The 20,327-nt window shown below is 42.0% G+C and overlaps 1 protein-coding gene across 1 annotated transcript in view; it reads left to right on the forward strand.

The window, feature by feature from the left end:
• DNAH3 (dynein axonemal heavy chain 3) overlaps positions 1-20,327 on the forward strand; it is a 483,492-nt gene that overhangs the window by 135,211 nt on the left and 327,954 nt on the right. The window contains exons 14-15 of the mRNA XM_040356847.1: positions 3,047-3,231; positions 16,094-16,217. Coding sequence (XP_040212781.1) covers positions 3,047-3,231; positions 16,094-16,217 — 309 coding nt within the window. The remainder of the gene's footprint in view (positions 1-3,046; positions 3,232-16,093; positions 16,218-20,327) is intronic.

Below are 20,327 nucleotides of genomic sequence, written 5' to 3' on the forward strand. Positions count from 1 at the left end.
GGAGGATCATCTCCATAATCACAATCACAGAGAGGGCCTGTGGCAGAGGCTTTTCCCTGAGTCCATTTCAGGAGGGTCTGTGGCAGAGACTTTTCCTTCAAGTTCGAGCGATACCCTGGCTGCCAGGTCAGTGAGAGTGGGCCTGTCCAGGTACGCTATACCCACTCTGGCTGGAGTGGCCGAGAATACAAAGCATTTGTTGGGAGCAGGACTGTTTCCCTATTGTTGTGCCTGAGTCTGCTACTTCTTCTTTTACTTCACCTCTACTCTTCATCACAAGTTTTAATGTTTTTACCTGGCTGGGTATTAAAGAGCACAGAAAAAGACACCTGTCGTGGACATTTCGGTTCGGCTATATGCACCATACACCCCTAGGACTGTGGAAGAGCCAGAAGGTAACGTGCCACCCAAAACAAACCAGCAGCTCCTCCGGGGGGTAGTGCTGCAGTAGCATTTAGGAAACGCTGCATACAGACGATCGGACATTCCGACAACAAAACCGTGGATTTTTTTACGACGGATGTTGGCTCAAACTTGTCTTGCATACACACGGTCACACAAATGTTGTCGGAAAATGCGAACGCCAACAATGCGGTGACGTACAAGACATACAACGGGGCGAAAAACATGAAGTTCAATAGCCAGTGCGGCTCTTCTGCTTGATTCCAAGCATGCATGGAATTTTATTCGTCAGAATTGTGTACACACGCTCGGAATTTCCGACAACAAGTTTTGTTGTCGGAAAATTTAAAAACCAGCTGTCAAACATTTGTCGGAAATTCCGACAGCAAATGTCCGATGGAGCATACAGACAGTCAGAATTTGTGACAACATGCTCACATTGAACATTTTTTTGTCGGAAATTCCGACCGTGTGTTCGCGGCATTACTCCATGATTTGATGAATGCACAACCAAGTATTTTTATAAATGTTTTCTCCCAAGATACACATGTTTTCTAATTGGATTAAATTCGAAAAATGTTTGAATCCTGGATGAAAAAATGTCTGAAAACATTCATAAATAGTCCCCCAATATGCGTTTTTAACCAAACAAATGCTAAAATCCTTTTCATTCCCTAAAAAGGCAATCTAAAATGTATTTTTAGTATCCATTTTAAATTGTTCATATTCAAGGCCAACTTATTTAGTCTTGTAAGTTATTTAATGATTATAATAGAAACATACATCAGAAATGTATGTGTACTCACATTGCACAGTTTTATAGCTAAAATTGTACATATATTATCTATTACATTTCAAAGCAGATGTACACTGTTGCGGAAGTAAGTAGGTTATATTTATACCAGTGATAGTTGTTTTGCTTTCATTATGTGTGTTCCATGTACTATGGTAATTTTGTCAGATGTGTTAACTTTTTGTATCTGTTTATTTGATCGAACATGACAGCACTTCATTATTTTTAATTAATTGTATGTTGATATGACATGCCCTTTCATTATGGTACTATTACATTTAGTTGAAAATGGCTTGCACAGATACTGTACATCTGTAGGAGACGTTGTTCTATTTCATTTTTGAAATGTGTTTTCTTTACTTTCTGTTTTTACCTTGACCCAGTATTGGGTTTATTAATGGATGTAAATCAGATTTTTTACATCAATATTTTGAGTCAACACAGTTTCACTGTTGCCTTATATGCATACATAATTAAAGTGAAAAAAATTGCTTTTTGGGAAACATGATTAAAAAAAAGGCATAAAATGGGATGCGCAATTAAATATAGACATGCATCCATAAACATAGGGGTTGTCCCTAGAATTTGGTACAGAGCCACAGGTGAATTTTGAGGGAAACCCCCATGCAAAATGAAAAAAAAATGGCGTGGATTCTCCCCAAAATCCATACCAGACCCTTATTCGTGCATGCAGCACGGCAGGTCAGGAAAGGGGAGGGAAGAGCGAACGCCCCCCTCCTGAACCATACCAGGCAACATGCCTTCGACATTGGGTGATGTTTTGGGGAAGGGGATCTTACCCCCCCCAAAGCACCTTGTCCGCATGTTGATGGGGACAAGGGCCTCTTCCCCACAACCCTGGCTGGTGGTTGTGGGGGTCTGTGGGTGGGGGCTTATCAGACAGGACATGCTGGGTCATTGATGTCACAAGGGGGCAGGCCACCCGATGATGTGACCAGGTGGCCCTGCCCCTTAGTTTATTTAACTGTGGGAAGCGGCAAAGCTGTCATTTGGCAGGAGCCTTTGTCGGGGGTGGAGCTTTTTTTAGGGGGGGTCAGCAGTGGTGGCAGACATCGTGATTGACATTGGATCTACACCAGGGGCCAATTTTTTTATTTTGTTTGTTCTTTTAAATGAAGGACTTGTTAAAGGCATGCGGCCTGGTTTGCTACAGGAGGACTTGCTGGGCTGCACACTCAGATAAGGATCTGGTATGGATTTGGGGGGGGGGGGGGGGGCATGCCATTTAAAAAAATAATAATTGGTGAGGGATTCAGTTCAAAATCCATATCAGACCCGAAAGACCTGGTATGGATTGGGGGGCTATAATATAGAAATAAATTATTGCGTTTAGTGCAACTGAAAATTAAATAAATAAACAAAAAATTGTGTGCTGTCCCTTTTAAATAATAAACAATTAGCCATAAACTAAAATCAATCCGTAGTTTCAAAGTCCAAAAAAAGGATGTGCAAATTTCAGCAACATATGGACCTTAAGAGCCACAAATATACACTTGAACACACTGATAACAAATATGTGAAAGTCATATTTTACAATAAATACAATGTATTATTAAGATTTAATAAACCTAAATGAAAAGTTCCTGTTGATAAAGTCCATATATCTCATACATGATCCTGTTGAGAGCAATTCTATGAGGCCATGAGGACTGGTTCTTTATGATCCATTTCAGCCCACTGGGGAAATATACTCCTTACGATTTGAATTGATATGGGAGCCTTTTACCTGGAGATGGATGTCATGCTTTTGTGATCCTTGTAATTTGGGATTAATATCAGCTGTAAATCTCAGTTACAGTTCATACTAAGGTTATTTGTTTTCTCCTGTAGTATTTGTTCCAAATACAGCAAAATAGCAGACAGAGTTCGTGAAGTTCCAGCTACTACAGCAGACTTGGTTGAACTGATAAATTTCCTTAGAACATCAAGTGATGTTACAGTTTATAAACTAAAGGATGAGATCTCAGAAGCAGCCAGTCGCTTGGCATTCCTTTTGGATTACGCTACTCTTCAATGTAAGTAAAATCGTAAGAGGTGATTACATACTTTCACATTATTATGGAACAAATTATTTGTGATGTAACCCATGACAACCCATTCCATAATTTCGATAATCCATGATGCACAATGTTAGCAATTCGGCAATCAGTAGCTCCAAAATCATTCATTTTACGCAACAAGTTGGGGCACTTTTTGGTGCTTCTTGAATGTCAAGCGAAATCTAGCCTCTGAAATTATGACATCAGCGGTGCATGCGCAGTGAAGGTACGGCAAAGGTCCGACATATCAACCCGGAAATGGCTGGAACAGGCGACTCCCACGCACATGCTTTATTGGGGATTTTTTTGTGATAGACCAACACAAAGTGGCACATAATTGTGAAGTGTAAGGAAAATTATAAATGGTTTTCATTTGTTTTACAAATAAATATCTGAAAAGTGTGGCGTGCATTTGTATTCAGCCCCCATTACTCTGATACCCCTAACTAAAATCTAGTGGAAGGAAAGAGAACAGGTTCTCTATATAAGGTCCGTCGGACTTCCGAAAAAAAAGTCAGATGGAGGCTACACACGGCCGGACTTTCCTAGAAAAAAAGCCTGTCTGACTTTTTTCTCTGAAAATCCGGCCGTGTGTACGAGGCATTAGGCCCTGTACACACGATCGGACAAAACCGATGAAAACGGACTGAAGTTCAGTTTCATCTGTCCAAACCGACCGTGTGTGGGCCCCATCGGTCCGTTATCCTTCGGTCGAAAAATTTAGAACTTGCTTTAAAATTGAACCGATGGTCGCCTAACCGATCGGTCAAAACCGACAATTAGTACGCAAAAGCATCGGTTCAAAACCCGCGCATGCTCAGAATCAAGTCGACGCATGCTTGGAAGCATTGAACTTCATTTTTCTCAGCACATCGTTGTGTTTTACGTCACCGCGTTGGACTTGATCGTTTTTTTAACTGATGGTGTGTAGGCACATCAGACCATCAGTCAGCTTCATCGGTCCTTCGGACCGTTCTCATCGGATGGACTGACCGCGTGTACGCGGCCTTAGAGAAACTTGGTGAACACACAGCATCATGAAGGCCAATGAACATACCAGACAGGTCAGGGATAAAGTTGTGGAAAAGTTTTTAAGCAGGGTCAGGTTATAAAAAAATATCCCAAGCTTTAAACATCTCACGGAGCACTGTTCAATCCATCATCCGGAAATTGAATGAGTATGGCACAACTGCAAACCTACCAAGACATGGCCGTCCACCTAAACTGACAGGCCAGTTTAAGTAGAGCATTAACCACTTAAGCCTCGGACCATTTTGTAACTAACGGGCCAGGCCCCTTTTTGCGATTCGGCACTGCGTTGCTTTAACTGACAATTGCGCGGTCGTGCGACGTGGCTCCCAAACAAAATTGACGTCCTTTTTTTCCCACAAATAGAGCTTTCTTTTGGTGGTATTTTTTTTAAAGTGCATTTTTGTGCGTGTACTCGAGAGAGGAGCCGGACTGCAGGAGTTGGGAGTAGGCAGGCCTCCCCCAGAGGCAATCTGCCACCTTTCTCCATGCCCCGGGTGGCAATGGCCGGTGTGTGAGGGGGTCCTCCCACACAGCCCGCCCTACCTGCTCCGCTTTGAAGCCCAACGGGGCAGAGGGACTCCCTATAAGGGAGTGAGAGGATCTAGCCCGCTCAACCAGCTCCGTTAGTCCTTCGCCTCTCTTTTTAGAGACCGCATGGTCAAAGTGCGTGCATGTTATCCCAATTTCGAGTGCATGTAAGTGTGGTGTTTTTTTGTGGGAGGGGGTGGGCGTACTAAGCGCAGGCTTACCTCACATAGAACACCCACCGGGAGCCGGGCTGAGACCACCAAACTCAATTCACATGTAGCCGAGACCGGGATCCGAACCCCTAGCTGCAGAGGTGAATGGCTTTTTTTTGCGCTATAAACAAAAATAGAGCGACAATTTTGAAAAAAAAACAATATTTTTTACTTTTTGCTATAATAAATATCCCTCAAAAATATATAAAAAAAAATGTTTTCCTCAGTTTAGGCCGATACATATTCTTCTACATATTTTTGGTAAAGAAAATCGCAATAAGCGTTTATTGATTGGTTTGCGCAAAAGTTATAGTGTCTACAAAATGGGGGATAGTTTTATGGCATTTTTATTAATATTTTTATTGTGACTGTGGCATTATGGCGGACACTTTTGACACTATTTTGGGGCCATTGTCATTTTTTACAGCGAAAAGTGCTATAAAAATGCACTGGTTACTGTGAAAATGACAATGGCAGTGAAGGGGTTAACCTGTAGGGGGCGCTGAAGGGGTTAAGTGTTTCCTAGGGAGTGATTACTACTGTGTGGGGGCGTGGCTTGGCGTGCAACGTCACTGATCATCGTTCCCTATGACAGGGAACAGACGATCAGTAGCAGTCACACTAGGAAGAACGGGGAAAGGTTTGTTTACACTTACCTCTCCCCGTTCTTCAGTTCTGTGACCCGATCACGGGACACCGGCAGAGATCGGGTCTGCAGGTCCCGCGGGCACGATCACGGAGCACAGGACCAGGTTACGAGCATGCTGCCGCCAGCGCGCTCGCGACCCACAGCTGGGCTCTTAAAGGCGATGTATGTGCTTGTGCACAGCCGTGCCCTTCTGCCGACATATATCGGCGTGAAGGGGTCCTTAATTGGTTAATCAGAGAAGCAGCCAAAAGGCCCATGGTAACTCTGGAGGAGCTGCAGAGATCCACAATTTAGGTGGGAGAATTTGTCCACAAGACAACTATTAGTCGTGCATGTCACAAATCTGGCCTTTATGGAAGAGTGGCAAGAAGAAAGCCATTGTTTGAAATACAGCCAAAAGAAGTCTCTTGCAGTTTGCAAGAAGCCATGTGGGGGACAGAGAAAACATGTGGAAGAAGGTGCTCTGATCAGATGAGACCAAAATTGTACTTGTTGTCTCAAAAGAAAAACACTATGTGTGACAGAAAACTAATACTGCACATCACCCTGAACATACCATGATTTTCTTCAGCAGGGGCAGTGAAGATGGTCAGAGTTGATGGGAAGATGGATGTAGCCAAAAAGGACAATCTTAGAACAAAACCTGTTAGAGTATGCAAAAAACTTGAGACTGGGGTGGAGGTTCACCTTCCAGCAGAACGACTACCCTAAACATTCAGACAGAATATGTACTGTTGGCATTTTTCAGAGCATATGAATGATAACACAAACACATATATTTGTTTCACTCATGGTTGGTGTTTGGCCAAAGCCATTTTTTTATCAATCAACTGTGTTTACTCTGTATAATTCATAATGGCAACAGAAACTACCCAAATGACCCTGATCAAGAGTTTACATACCCTGGTGATTTTGACCTGATAACATGCACACAATTTGACACAAAGGGGTTTGAATGGCTATTAAAGGTAACCATCCTCACCTGTGATCTTTTTGCTTGTAAGTAGTGTGTGTATAAAAGGTCAATGTGTTTCTGGACTCCTGACAGACCCTTGCATCTTTCATCCAGTGCTGCACTGACGTTTCCTGCATTCTGAGTCATGGTGAAAGCAAAGGAATTGTAAAAGGATCTAAGAGAAAAGGTAGTTGAACTGTATAAAACAGGAAAGGGATATAAAAAGATATCCAAGGAATTGAGAATGCCAAACAGCAGTGTTCAAACTCTAATCAAGAAGTTAAAAATTAGGGGTTTTGTTGAAACCAAATCACGGTCAGGTAGACCAACTAGAATTTTAGCCACAACTGCCAGGAAAATTGTTTGAGATGTAAAGAAAAACCCACAAATAACTTCAGATGAAATACAGGACTATCTGAAAACATGTGGTGTGGCTGTTTAAAGATGCACAATAAGGAGGCACTTGAAGAAAGATGGGCTGCATGGTCGAGTCACCAGAAGAAAGCCATTACTAGGCAAATGCCACAAAGTATCCTGCTTACAATACACCAAACAGCACAGAGACAATCCTCAAACCTTCTGGCACAAAGTCATTTGGAGTAATGAGACTAAAATTTTGCTTTTTGGCCACAACCATAAACGCTACATTTGGAGAGGAGTCAACAAGGCCTATGATGAAAGGTAGATTGTTGATGTTTTGGGGGGGTGTGAGCTACAAAGGCACGGGAAATGTGGTCAAAATTGTTGGCAAGATGAATGCAGTATGTTATCAAAAAATACTGGAGGAACATTTACATTCATCAGCCAGGAAGCTGCACATGGGACATACTTGGACATTTCAACATGACAATAATCCAAAACACAAGGCCAAGTCAGCCTGTCATTGGCTACAGCAGAATAAAGTGAAGATTCTGGAGTAGCCTTCTTAGTTTCCTGACCTTAATATCATTGCGCCGTACACTTTTAAAGGGTGTTTTTTCGAATTTGCCACAAACACCCCAAATTGCATTTCGGCGGGGGGTGTTTGGCTCATCCCTACTGGGGAGATCTCAAAACGTGCAGTTCATGCAAGACAGCCCAAGAATTTACAGGAACTGAAGGCACAAAAAACTTCAAGCTGTCATTGATGTTAAAGGGGGCAATACACTGTATTAAGAATTGGGATTTGTAAACTTTTGATCAGGGTAATTTGGGTAGTTTCTGTTGTCATTATGATTTAAAAAGAGTAAACAGGGTTGATTGATAATAAATGGCTTAAGCCAAACACTAACCATGAGTGAAAGAAAATATATACACAACATTCCAGTGTGGTTGTACAGTGAGTCTGATCAGTACAGATCAGATTAGTTGTTCTTGGTCACCTTGTGCCTCTAATAGACCCTGGGTAACTTAGACATAGGAGGTGCATGGGGAGCTAAAACAAGGGTTTCCCAACCTCCCCAAGGTATTCCGGGTTCCATGGGTCCCCCCGCCCAAAGTGACTCCCGTCAAAACAATTATTATGTGCCACTTTGTGTTGGTCTATCACATAAAATCCCAATAAAACATTTACGTTTTTAGCTGTAACATGACAAAATGTGGAACATTTTAGGGGTGTGAATACTTTTTTAAGGCATTGTATATCAGTTGACAAAGCAAGGAAAAAAATTGCAAAAGAACAGTATTTACACGGTAATTGGCTGTACACCAAAATCCGGTGGCCTGAATGGCCTTGCAAACTTTAACAGAAACTGGTTTAATTGTAGAAACTGTCATACCTACAAATTGAATTACAAATTCAAATACACTCTAACTAAAAATTACATTTCAACTAGAAGGATGTACATGAGATTTAGCGCCACATGAAATAGAAGACAAACAGCTTTAAAACAGCTGAACTACTGCTAAGACACATATACTCTGTGTGTGTGTGTGTGTGTGTGTGTGTGTGTGTGTGTGTGTGTATGTATGTATATATATATATATATATATATATATATATATATATATATATATATAAAATTATATATATATAAAATTATAGATGAGAAGGCCTGGCTTGCATTCTCTGCTCTTAATCATTCCAAAGATGTTCTGTCGGGTTGATGTCAGGATTCTATCCGGACAAGTCAAGTTCCTCCACCCCAAACTCGCTCATCCATGTCTTTATGAACCTTGCTTTGTGCACTGGTCCAAATTATTTGGTGGTGATGGGGTGGAGAGGAAACTCTTAAGGCATCAGCATAACAAGACATTTTGAACAATTTCATGCTCCCAACTTTGTGAGAACAGTTTGGGGATGGCCCCTTCCTGTTCCAACATGACTATGCACCATTGCACAAAGCAAGGTCCATAAAGACATTGATGAGATGAGCACTGTTAGGGCCATAATCCAGAAGTGCAAAGAACATAATTTCACCATATGATCAGAAGCTCCTCGCAAGATTTCTGACAGAGGAATTAAAAGAATTATCAAAAGAGTTGTCCAAGAGCCAAGGAAAACTTGTGGAAAGCTTCAGAAAGAGCTGGAATATGCAGGTACAATTGTTTCAAAGAAAATAATCAGTAATGCACTTAACTGCAATGGCTTGTATGCACGCTCACCACGCAAGACTCGATTGCTGAAGAAAAAGCATGTTGAAGCTCGCTTAAAGTTTACTGCACAACATTTAGACAAGCCTGTGAAATACTGGGAGAATATTGTCTGGTCAGATGAGACCAAATAATTTTGCGATGAGGGTTGTCCCTCAGGGGCATTCCTTCATTTTTTTTTTTTTTTCAAATATTTTTTTATATAATCAAGTTTATTATTTTCTTCAACATAAAGAATACATTTGTTCAACGGTAAACTGTAAAAAATCAGACATGGCGACCACGCAGGGTCTCTTAAGCTTCAAAGCCCCAAGGGGGGTCATTGAACTAACAAGACATAGACAAACAGTGCAACATAATGGGCCCCAGGCGGGTGGCCCGTGGTATAATGTCAACCAATAAAAAGAAAAGAAAAAGGGGGCTATCGTCTGGTATATAATACCAGGGCAGGCTGTTATATCAGCCAATTGTAGAGAGCAAGGTCAATATGGGTCTTGCGAACAACCCTGGTCACCAAAATGAACCCAGCTGTCGTCTGTGTGGGTCGTCACGTCACCAGGGGCCCCGACCCACGAGCTCAGCAGGGGGGGGGCTCAACGGCCTCCATCATTCCACCCCCCGCCACCGCTCGCCCGCCACAGGCACCCCGCATGAGGGACTGGGTCCCGACGCGAGGCAAACAGTGTCCCTCTAACAGTGGGGGACAGCCTCATTGCGCCAGAATTCTATATAACTGGCCTTACTCTCGGACCCTTGAATAGCCCATTGGTTGGAAGTGCAGTTAGTAACAGTGCATGTAAGCCCTTAATCGTACATAGAAGTAAGAGCTTAGGAATAAAGAGGGGGCAAAGAATAGAACATAGAAAGAGAGAAAAAAAGAAAAGAAAGGGGGGGGGGAGAAGGGAAGGGGGAGAGACAGACAGGGGTATTCCAGGTGTACCTGCTATCTTCCGGAGAGCTGCAAGTTACTCCGCGTCGGGCCCGCCGCCGCAGTGATCAGTCGCTCCAGCCTCTTCATCCGCGCCCGACACAGGTAGTGACAGGGATTCGGGGATCTCTTTTACTGGTTTGCCAGCCTGCGGGTTTTAAGGGAGGGATCTGACAGTTCTAACAGGGCAATATCTAAGCTAGACGGGACAAAAATGGCATTCCTTCATTTAACGCCTCCTGGTTTTCCTTTCTCAGGCACAGGTCCCCAGGCTAGACCAAGCAGCTACTGAGGATCTGGCAGTGTGGAACGAGTGCCTCAAAAAATCAAAACGGCGTGTCTGTGTTCATCCCAGTGGCGCCAGTCTCAATACCTCACGTAGTAACAAACGCAGCAGCCTTCACAGTCTTTGCTGCAATTTTTGGCCCTCATTCATTCGCAGGCCCATGGCCACAAGAGATCATCTTGGTCTCCAGGTTTAGCCAGATGTCCTTTTTATTCGAGCTCTACCCCATCATTGCAGCAGCTCAGGTCTGGGGCCACACCTGGGAAGGGCAGGCTGTGGTCTTCTCCACAGACAACCTGGCCACAGCTGAAATTACCAGCAAGGAAGGTCCAAGTCCCTGGCCATAATGTACTTCCTATGCAGGCTGATGCATAGGAAGTCTTCACTACAAATTCAATGTGCTCTATATCTACATTAATGTCAAGTGCAATCTCGCAGCGGACGCACTGTCCCACTTTAATTTCCCATTGTTTTCCTACAGAAACCGGAGTTGACCCAACTTCTTCACCTATCCCACCTTGGTCACAGCTGACAATGGGCTGAAGGACCACCTTCACAACGCAACCCTACTCATAAACCGGTTACTGTCTCACAACACACTGAAATCCCACCACCTTGCCTGGAACACCTATCGCAGGTTTATAGCCACATGCTCCGGGTTGGGGACAGAGGACATCAAGTACATCCTGGCCTTCGTGTCATACTGCCACATGCAGCTGACTTTATCCCGCAACGCTATCAGGCTGTATTTAGCTGACATCCAGCATTTTCTCTCCTTACAGGACCCTGGAAAGCCTTCCTTATTTGCAGCCTACGTGCCATCCAGAAACATCAGCCAATAGCCAGTAGCAAGTGCTTGCCCATATCAAGTGCCACATTCTAAGACATGTTGGCCATCCTATCACGGTCCCCTTTGGGTTACTGCCCAGCCTGGTCATCCAAGCGGCCATCTACGGTCTTCCATGGCCAAGCGAGTTTACCTACAGTGCCAGGTTCTATGCAGGTGCCACCTGACCCACCTCCAAGACCATTTCGTTCTATACCTATCCATATCAAAGAACCAACAGTCCGACACCGGGGTTGACACCAAGTTCTTCCAGACCCACAATGATTGGTGCCTAGTAGCAGTCCTTGACCAGTTGTTGTAACACCTGCCTAGTCAGTTTAGCTCTAGCCTGTTAGGGCCTGATCCACAAAAGGGATACGCCGGCTGTTTCTATCTATGGAACTGATCCACAGAATCAGTTTCTCATAGATAGGCAGAAGATCCAACATGTGTAAGGGACTTACACTGTCGGATCTTAGGATGCAGTACCGCAGCCGCCGCTGGGGGCATTTCTCGTCGAAATCCAGCGTTGGGTATGCAAATTAGCACTTACGGAGATCCACAAAGCTTTTACGCTTCGTTTTTTCTCCGTAAGTATTAGTTTGCCGTCGCAAAATTAGGGCTGCTTTTACAAAGTGTAAAGTTAGTACACCATGTAAAAGTAGACCCTTCTTTCCCGCGACGCTGTCAAATTTAAAAAAAAAAATTTTTTCCCGCCGCATCTCTTTTTTCCCGACGCAACTTTTTTTACCTGGCGCGATTCACAAAACTCGGCGTAACGTAATTTCGCGCAATGCATGTCGGGAAAATCGCGTCGGGAGCATGCGCAGTACGTCCGGCGCGGGAGCGCGCCTAATTTAAATGGGACTCGCCCCATTAGATTGGGCACGCCTTGCGCCGGCCGGATTTAAGTTACACCGCAGAAAATTTCTAGGTAACTGCTTTGTGGATCGGGCACTTAGGTAGAAATTTTCCGGCGGTGTAACTTAAATCCGAATATTTAAGTTACACCCGCTGGCTGTGGATCTGGCCCTTAGTGTCTATCCCTACTAGCCTCCTGAGTGCTAGCCAGTTCATTGGACATGCTCATATCCTCCTGGCTAACTTAGGCCTCAACCCCCGCTAATTTTCCGGGCACTCATTTTGTATCAGAGCGGCCTCAGACGCCTCCCGACACGGGGTACTGGACCAGATGGTACCCACCTAACCTACCTAAACGCCTGAAATCTTGACCAGTTTACCCAGGACTTGGATGATGCCCTATAGTCAATTTAGTTATAACCATTATAGTGCAGAAAGTTATAGTTAAATGTGCTATTAAAAGTCAAAAACATTTGGCAGTAAGCTGTATGTTACTGAACATTTTTAGTTTTGCAGTCATCCATTATCTCAAAATTTGTACAAAACAATGAACATGTCTGACCAAAGTATGACGCATAAAAAGAGTGGAATCTTTGCTGTGAACTGAATGGAATTTATTTTCTCTTAAGCATTTATAATTTGATGTTTTGCCTTATAAAATTGTCCTTGAGATGCTTGAAAAAGTTGAGGGAAACTGGAAAATTAGGCAGACTGGTCATATGCTGTTTTTTTGTTTTTTTTTAGAGTGTCCCGGCTGAGGACATTTTTCTAGCAGTATAATACCAGCTATGTTAGAACTTGTGGTACTTTAAAGTGTTCCTAGTACAGTTTAGCTGATGTATAATTTACAAGAACAATAAATAGGAGAGTTGATTATATTAGTTTCTATTTTCCAGAAAAGAAAACCTGACAGGGGTCTTAACAATTTCCTATGACTTGGCTTTACATGCTCTTTTTACACAAACTCTCTGGTTGTTAGAAAAATGTAAAAATGCAAACAGTGCAAGTCTGTGCACAAATTAAAAAGTGAGCAGCAAACACAAAATAGGATATCCTCTCTAATAACTTCCAATATAATATTATGTTTTGCACTATTTCATAAAGTAATATAGAATCACATGAAATAAAAAATTATTTTAAGAAAACAATGTACAAAAAAATACTGCATAAAACACCTTTTATTGAGCATAAAAACCGCACCTACAAAATATAAACAGGTATGCACACCTCGCATTTTTGTAAATTTTTTATTATACCTTATGTGGCAACACTGAAGAAATTACAATTTGCTACAATGTAAAGTAGTGAGTGTACAGCTTGTATAACAGTGTACATTTTCTGTCCCCTCAAAATAACTCAACATACAGCCAATAATGTCTAAACCGCTGGCAACAAAAGTAAGTACACCCCTAAGTGAAAATGTACAAAATGGCAATATTTTCTGTGGCCATCATTATTTTCCAGCACTGCCTTCACAGGTTGCAACTGGAGTCCTCTTCCACGCATCCATGATGACATCAAGCGAATGGTGGATATTAGAGACCTTGCGCTCCTCCACCTCCTGTTTGAGGATGTGCCACAAATGCTCAATAGGGTTTAGGTCTGGAGACATGCTCAGCCAGTCCATCACCTTTACCCTCAGCTTCTTTAGCAAGTCAGTGGTCGTCTTGGAGGTGTGTTTGGGGTCTTTATCATGTTGGAATACTGCCCTGTGGCCCAGTCTCTGAAGGGAGGGGATCATGCTCTGCTTCATGATTCCCACAATGAACTGTAGCTCCCCAGTGCCGGCAGCACTCATGCAGCCCCAGACCATGACACTCCCACCACCATGCTTGATTGTAGACAAGACACACTTGTCTTTGTACTCCTCACCTGGTTGCCACCACACATGCTTGACACCATCTGAACCAAATAAGTTTATCTTGATCTCATCAGACCACAGGATATGGTTCCAGTAATCCATGTCCTTAGTCTGCTTGACTTCAGCAAACTGTTTGCGGGCTTTCTTGTGCATCATCTTTAGAAGAGGTTTCCTTCTGGTACAACAGCCATTCAGACCAATTTGATGCAGTGTGCAGCGTATGATCCGAGCTCTGACAGGCTGACCCCCCCCCACCCCTTCAACCTTTGCAGAAATGCTGGCAGCACTCGTACGTCTTTTTCCCAAAGACAACCTCTGGATATGACGCTGAGCATGTACACTCAACTTCTTTGGTCGACCATGGCGAGACCTGTTCTTAGTGAAACCTGTCCTGTTAAACCACTGTATGGTCTTGGCCACCATGCTGCAGCTCAATTTCAGGGTCTTGGCAATCTTCTTTTAGCCTAGGCCATCTTTATGTAGATAAACAATAATTTTTTTCAGATCCTCAGAGAGTTCTTTGCCATGAGGTGACATGTTGAACTTCCAGTAACCAGCATGAGTGAGTGAGAGCAATAACACTAAATTTAACACACCTGTTCCCCCATCCACACCTGAGACCTTGTAACACTAACAAGTCACATGACACCGGGGAGGGAAAATGGCTAATTGGGCCCAATTTGGACATTTTCACTTAGGGGTGTACTCACTTTGGTGGCCTGTGGTTTAGACATTAATGGCCGTGTTGAGTTATTTTGAGGGGACAGCAAATGTACACTATTATACAACCTGTACACCCACTACTTTACATTGTAGCAAAGTGTGATTTATTTGGTGTTGTCACATGAAACAATATAATAAAATATTTACAAAAATGTGAGTGGTGTACTCACTTTTGTGAGATACTGTAAGTGTATTCAAACCAGCAATATTTGCATCAAGTTCTGGTTTACTTCCTGTATACGATGATGTTATGGGGGAGGCATGCAAACTGAAGAGGAAGGCCCCGTACACACCATAGAATCCATCCGCAGATAAATCCCAGCAAATGGGTTTCAGCGGATAGATCCTATGGTGTGTACACGCCAGCGGATCTTTTTCTGCGGATATATCTCCCCTGGGATGGATTCCAGCAGATCGAATATTCGCTGACATGCAGAACATATCCATCTGCTGGAATCCATCCCAACGGATGGATCCGCTGGTCTGTATAGACTCACCGGATCCATCCGTCCGAAGGGATCCCCCGCATGCGTCGTAATGATTCGACGCATGCGTGGAATTCCTTATATGACAGCGTCGCGCACGTCGCCGCGTCATAATCGCGGCGACGGCGCGACACGTCATCGCCAGAGGATTTAGGCGCGGATTTCAATGCGATGGTGTGTACACGCCATCGCATAGAAATCCGCGGAAATCCTCGAGAGGATTTATCCGCGGAAACGGTCCGCTGGACCGTATTCGCGGATAAATTCTATTGTGTGTATGGGGCCGAAGACTAGGACAGCCGCACTCCAAAAAAGGTTCCTTTTTTTAATAAAACTGGTCACAAAAATAACATGTCACAGGAAAAATTTGGAAAAAACTGACGCGTTTCACACTGTCATACAATGCTTAATCATAGCTAGTGTGCATAGCAAACAGAAAAAGAATATATACTTTACCAAACAAAACAAACAAACAAATGGGGGAGGCACTTCCCGACACGTTTCATCATAAACAGAGGTCTTTATACACAGCGTAGTGTGGTATGACGGTTTCCCATCCCTTTGCCACCCACCAGAAAAAATTACTTTCTGTCCCCTTGGTCATAAAAACAAGTACTTCGAAACTTATAATATGTATATTAATTGAACATTTGTATTTTATGTTGTATTTGCTGCTGATAAGTTGCTATAGAAAGTGCTATAGACAGTGCCCTTATTTTCTCTAGTGCTTATAGACTAAATACTTACATGTTACTTATTTGTGATAAACCATATTATTTTAAAATATAAATGATCTATTTGTGCCTGCATGTGTTATGGCTATAATGTCCCTTGTTAATTTGGCCTGAAAAAAGGTTTATTTTATCATTGCTGTATTTCTACTCACTGCAATAACCTTTTTTAATTTGCATCCGATTGCAGATGATGATTTAAAACTAAACAGTGCCGTGTTTCATTGGCCGGAACAAATAGAAACCGTGTTTGAAGTCAATAACAACCGTTTAATGGCCAAAAGAGACCATGCTGAAGATGAGCTGCGGAAAAGGTGATTAAATGCTAATATATCGTGGGTAATGCAAAATCCAGCAATAAACAACAATACATGCATTGCATTTGATGATTTTACAGGTACCTTTGCACTTAAAGCTTATCAAAACCCAAGAAGAAAACTGTAATACTTATCAGCTTACATTTACACAGTCACATAGTTAATCTGGTTGAAAAAAGTCTATCCAGTTCAACCAACAAAGTAAAAGAAAAACACACATAAATCGAAAACCTCTATATACACTATCCTATACTCAGTTGTTCCAGAGGAAGGCAAAAAATACGGTAAAGCAGTTCATACCTCTTTTAATACAAGAAAGGTTTTTGCTTGCTTTGGAAACCGCACTCTCAAAATGTGATGGCTGCATTAGTTTTACATTTTTTATGATTTTTTTACATTAATTTTCACCTGATGATCCAGCTAGTAACATTGTTTACTGTTTTAAGGCCCATACACACGGTCAGACTTTTTGACAACAAACTTCAAAATGAGCAGGCTTTCTAAAAAATCCGACCGTGTGCATGATCCATCGGACAAACTTTTTCGGTTTTCATCGGACAAAAGTTCGCTCTGCAAACGGACAAACTTTTCGGCAACAAAAGTCCTACGGTGCAAAGTCCTATTGTGTTTACAGAAGTCTATCGGACTTTAGTCCAAAGTACAAGCACACATGCTCAGAATTTTTTTTTAAATCAAGCAACAATAGCAGAAGTTGATCAAAGGGTGGCAGTAAAGAGCAAAAAAGAGCTGAAAAACACGTGATTTTGGGAAAGTTTGTTGAAAAAGTCCTGCCGTATGTATGCATACCAAGTTCACGGCCAACGCCCTTCAAACAACAATCCACGGAAAAGTTTGTTTGAAGGCCGACCGTGTGTATGAGGCTAAAATTAGGGTGACAAATCTCACTATCCACACTGTATATATTGTGGAGCAGAGTTGTCACCCTAGGCTGCAGTCCTGAATTGACTACAACACCTCTCATCTTCTCCAATACATAGAGGGGTATTGTTTTGTAGTTTACAGAATATACCTTGGAAAGCTACTGACATTGGTTGAAATATCAATTCAGTGCACAGAAGGTTGCTAGAAAAAATAGGTTTCTGACAGGAACAACAGAAAGTCTACTTAGAAAAACGTAAACATATTGCATTTTTGTTCATGGGTTAATATATACTTTGAAAAAAATATTTTGTCTTTTTATTAATTTCTATTTAAACATAATAGAGATCAGCATGTTGATAATCTTATCTATAGGGACTAATGTTGTTTTTATGTATAATTGTCATTATCCACTTGCCAACCGCTCACAGTACATTTACTGCAGGCAGGCGGTACGTACAGGCAAAGCGATATACCCGTACATAATTTTGCCTGCACAGATGCAAGGGGCTCTGCGTGTCCGCTGGGGCATGTGGCACCCCCTCCCCCAGTGACCAGTCACAGCAGAAAGCAGATCTAGATACTCGGGCCCAGTGATCATGTGATTGCATTGCGATCACATGATTTACAATATCAACAAAGCTTTTATGAATCAATATGATTCATAACAGCTTTGCTTCCTTTGTTAGTGAGCTGTGATTGGGCCACAGCTACCACATGGCGCCTGGACAAATCACAGTACCCTGTACTATGTGATTAGCTGTAGCCAATCACAGATCACTAGTATTCACAGCTGAACTTAACCCATTCATGACAGTTGAAAGCTTTGCTAGTACAATGATTTTTACACACTGAGATTTACATGTCATTCCTGGACCAGTATTTTGGGCCTCATTCACATTTGTGCAGTCTGCAAGCACATGTGTACTTTAGACATTAATGGCTGTGTGTTGAGTTATTTTGAGAGAACAGCAACTTTACACTGTTATACAAGCTGTACACTCACTACTTTACATTGTAGCAAAGTGTAATTTCTTCCATGTTGACACATGATAAGATATAATAAAATATTTACAAAAATTGTGAGGGTTGTACTCACTTTTGTGAGATACCGTATATCGGTTTCTTTGTATGCTTTAAAATACTGTTGCTCACACAGACCTTTACATTTTATTTTCCTTTGTTGTGCAGGTTATGGATTACTTTTTATTCTGTTTATTGTGCACAGCAATACGTACTCCTGTCCAAATATTACAAAAGAATATTGAATATTATAAGGATATAATATCTAATAAATAAAATATATTATATTTATTAAAATTTCCTAACAGACTTATGGTACAAAGCCTTTTTTTTAGCGTCAACAATCTCAGTAACAGTAATCTCCGCCTTAAACCATTAGTTTAGAAAGCCAAGGTTAGAGATTCAGCATGAGGTAGAGCCTGGTGAAAAACTGCAAATTCATTCCACTAGCTATTATAAAAAATAAAAAAGTGCAGCGCTAATTTAAGTGATCTCAGATAAATACTGAGAATGCATAGGTGACACATATATCCACATAAATGAATCTTACAAAAAATGAATAAACCATAATATAAGACAGTAGTAATCTGTAATATACTTAAGAAATAGGAAGCGAACAAAAGCAATAATGTTCACTACATAAAATTGTCCTTGAAAATAGTGATAACTGTGTTCCAAAAAGTGAAATAATATATGCAGACTTAAACATGACTAGATGTGAAGAGATATTGATAGAAGATCCACCACCATATGCTTATAAGGCTTACCAGAAGGGTTGAACCCAGATGGATATACACCCACTGAGTCAATTAAGCTTTTAACGGTATTACAGGTTACCTCCACAGATACAAACTCCAAGGAATCAATGAACAAAAATTTGTGATGATAAAAGAGCGCTTTGGAATAAAAAATGGCAGTAACAGTGGCATCAGTAGTCCTTTCCGACATGTTTCGTTCAATGGAACATCATTCTTTTTCTTTTTCCACTAGCTATTACACATCAAACATGTTACCTGTTATTTTTGGGAGCAGAACCTCTTCAATCACTGCAATGTTGAGATTTTCCTGCAGGCACTCGAAGTATTGTACTGGTATGCCAGTTACAGCAAAGCAAGCCTACTAGACTGTCATTGTATTTCAATAGGGATGAGCCGAACACCCCAGTTCGGTTTGCAGCAGAACATGCAAAAAATTTATTCAAACACGCAAACAAAAGTGCTAATTTTAACGGCTAATATGCAAGTTATTGTCATAAAAAGTGTTTGGGGACCTGGGTCCTGTCCCAGGGAACCTGTATAAATGCAAAAAATATTTTAAAAACTGCAGTTTTTCCACTTTAGATTTCTCCCATAGACTTTTAAAGGGTGTTCCGCGGCTTTTCGAATTTGCCGCGAACACCCCAAATTGTTCGCTGTTTGGCGAACGGGCAAACAGCCAATGTTCGACCCGAACATAAAGCTCATCCCTAGTTTTCACCATACTCCTCACCTAGTGCCAGCCATACTGTCAGGAATCAGCAGGTACGGAGACCAGACACATAGCTACACAAGGGAACTAAGACCAAACAAGTATATATCATTAAAGTGATATTTATTTACAGTGAAACACACAAACCAATAAAAATACACAGCAACCAGTGAACACTGCAAAAACAAACCCCAAAAAGACAAACTAACAAATTAACCTAATTACTATCTATATGCAATATCTATAATAAAGGTAACAGGGATGCAAGGAAGGGCAACGTGACTGGGTACAAGAGCAGGGAGCAAGGCAGAGGGGTGAAGGACGGATCAGGACACAGGAAGGTTCAGGATAGGTATCAGGCACAAACTTGTAGCAAGGAGGCGATCAGACAGGATAGTGACTCCCTAGGGGAAGGGAGGAGCAGCCTTAAATATCCACCTGGCAGCTGGAGCCAGGGGTGGCTGATCATAACCTGCTGGCTTCTGGGAGACACCTGCTGGTGGACACTGGAGCTGCAGCCATCGGCCCAGTGAACCCAAGTGCCACTAGCAGGTAAGCTCATCCCTGACACATACATTACTTACAAATGTGTTATCTTATTTAAAGGTATGTGTTTAAGGCCTGTATTGAATTTTAACCTCAAAACCCATGTTGCTATTAATACTGCGATGACCCATTCCCATGATTTATTATGCCCCCTAAAGAGTCAATAATCCTCCAAAAAAAAAAATTCTATCA

Source organism: Rana temporaria, chromosome 6 (assembly GCF_905171775.1).
Source record: "Rana temporaria chromosome 6, aRanTem1.1, whole genome shotgun sequence".
Classification (NCBI taxonomy): Eukaryota; Metazoa; Chordata; class Amphibia; order Anura; family Ranidae; genus Rana; species Rana temporaria.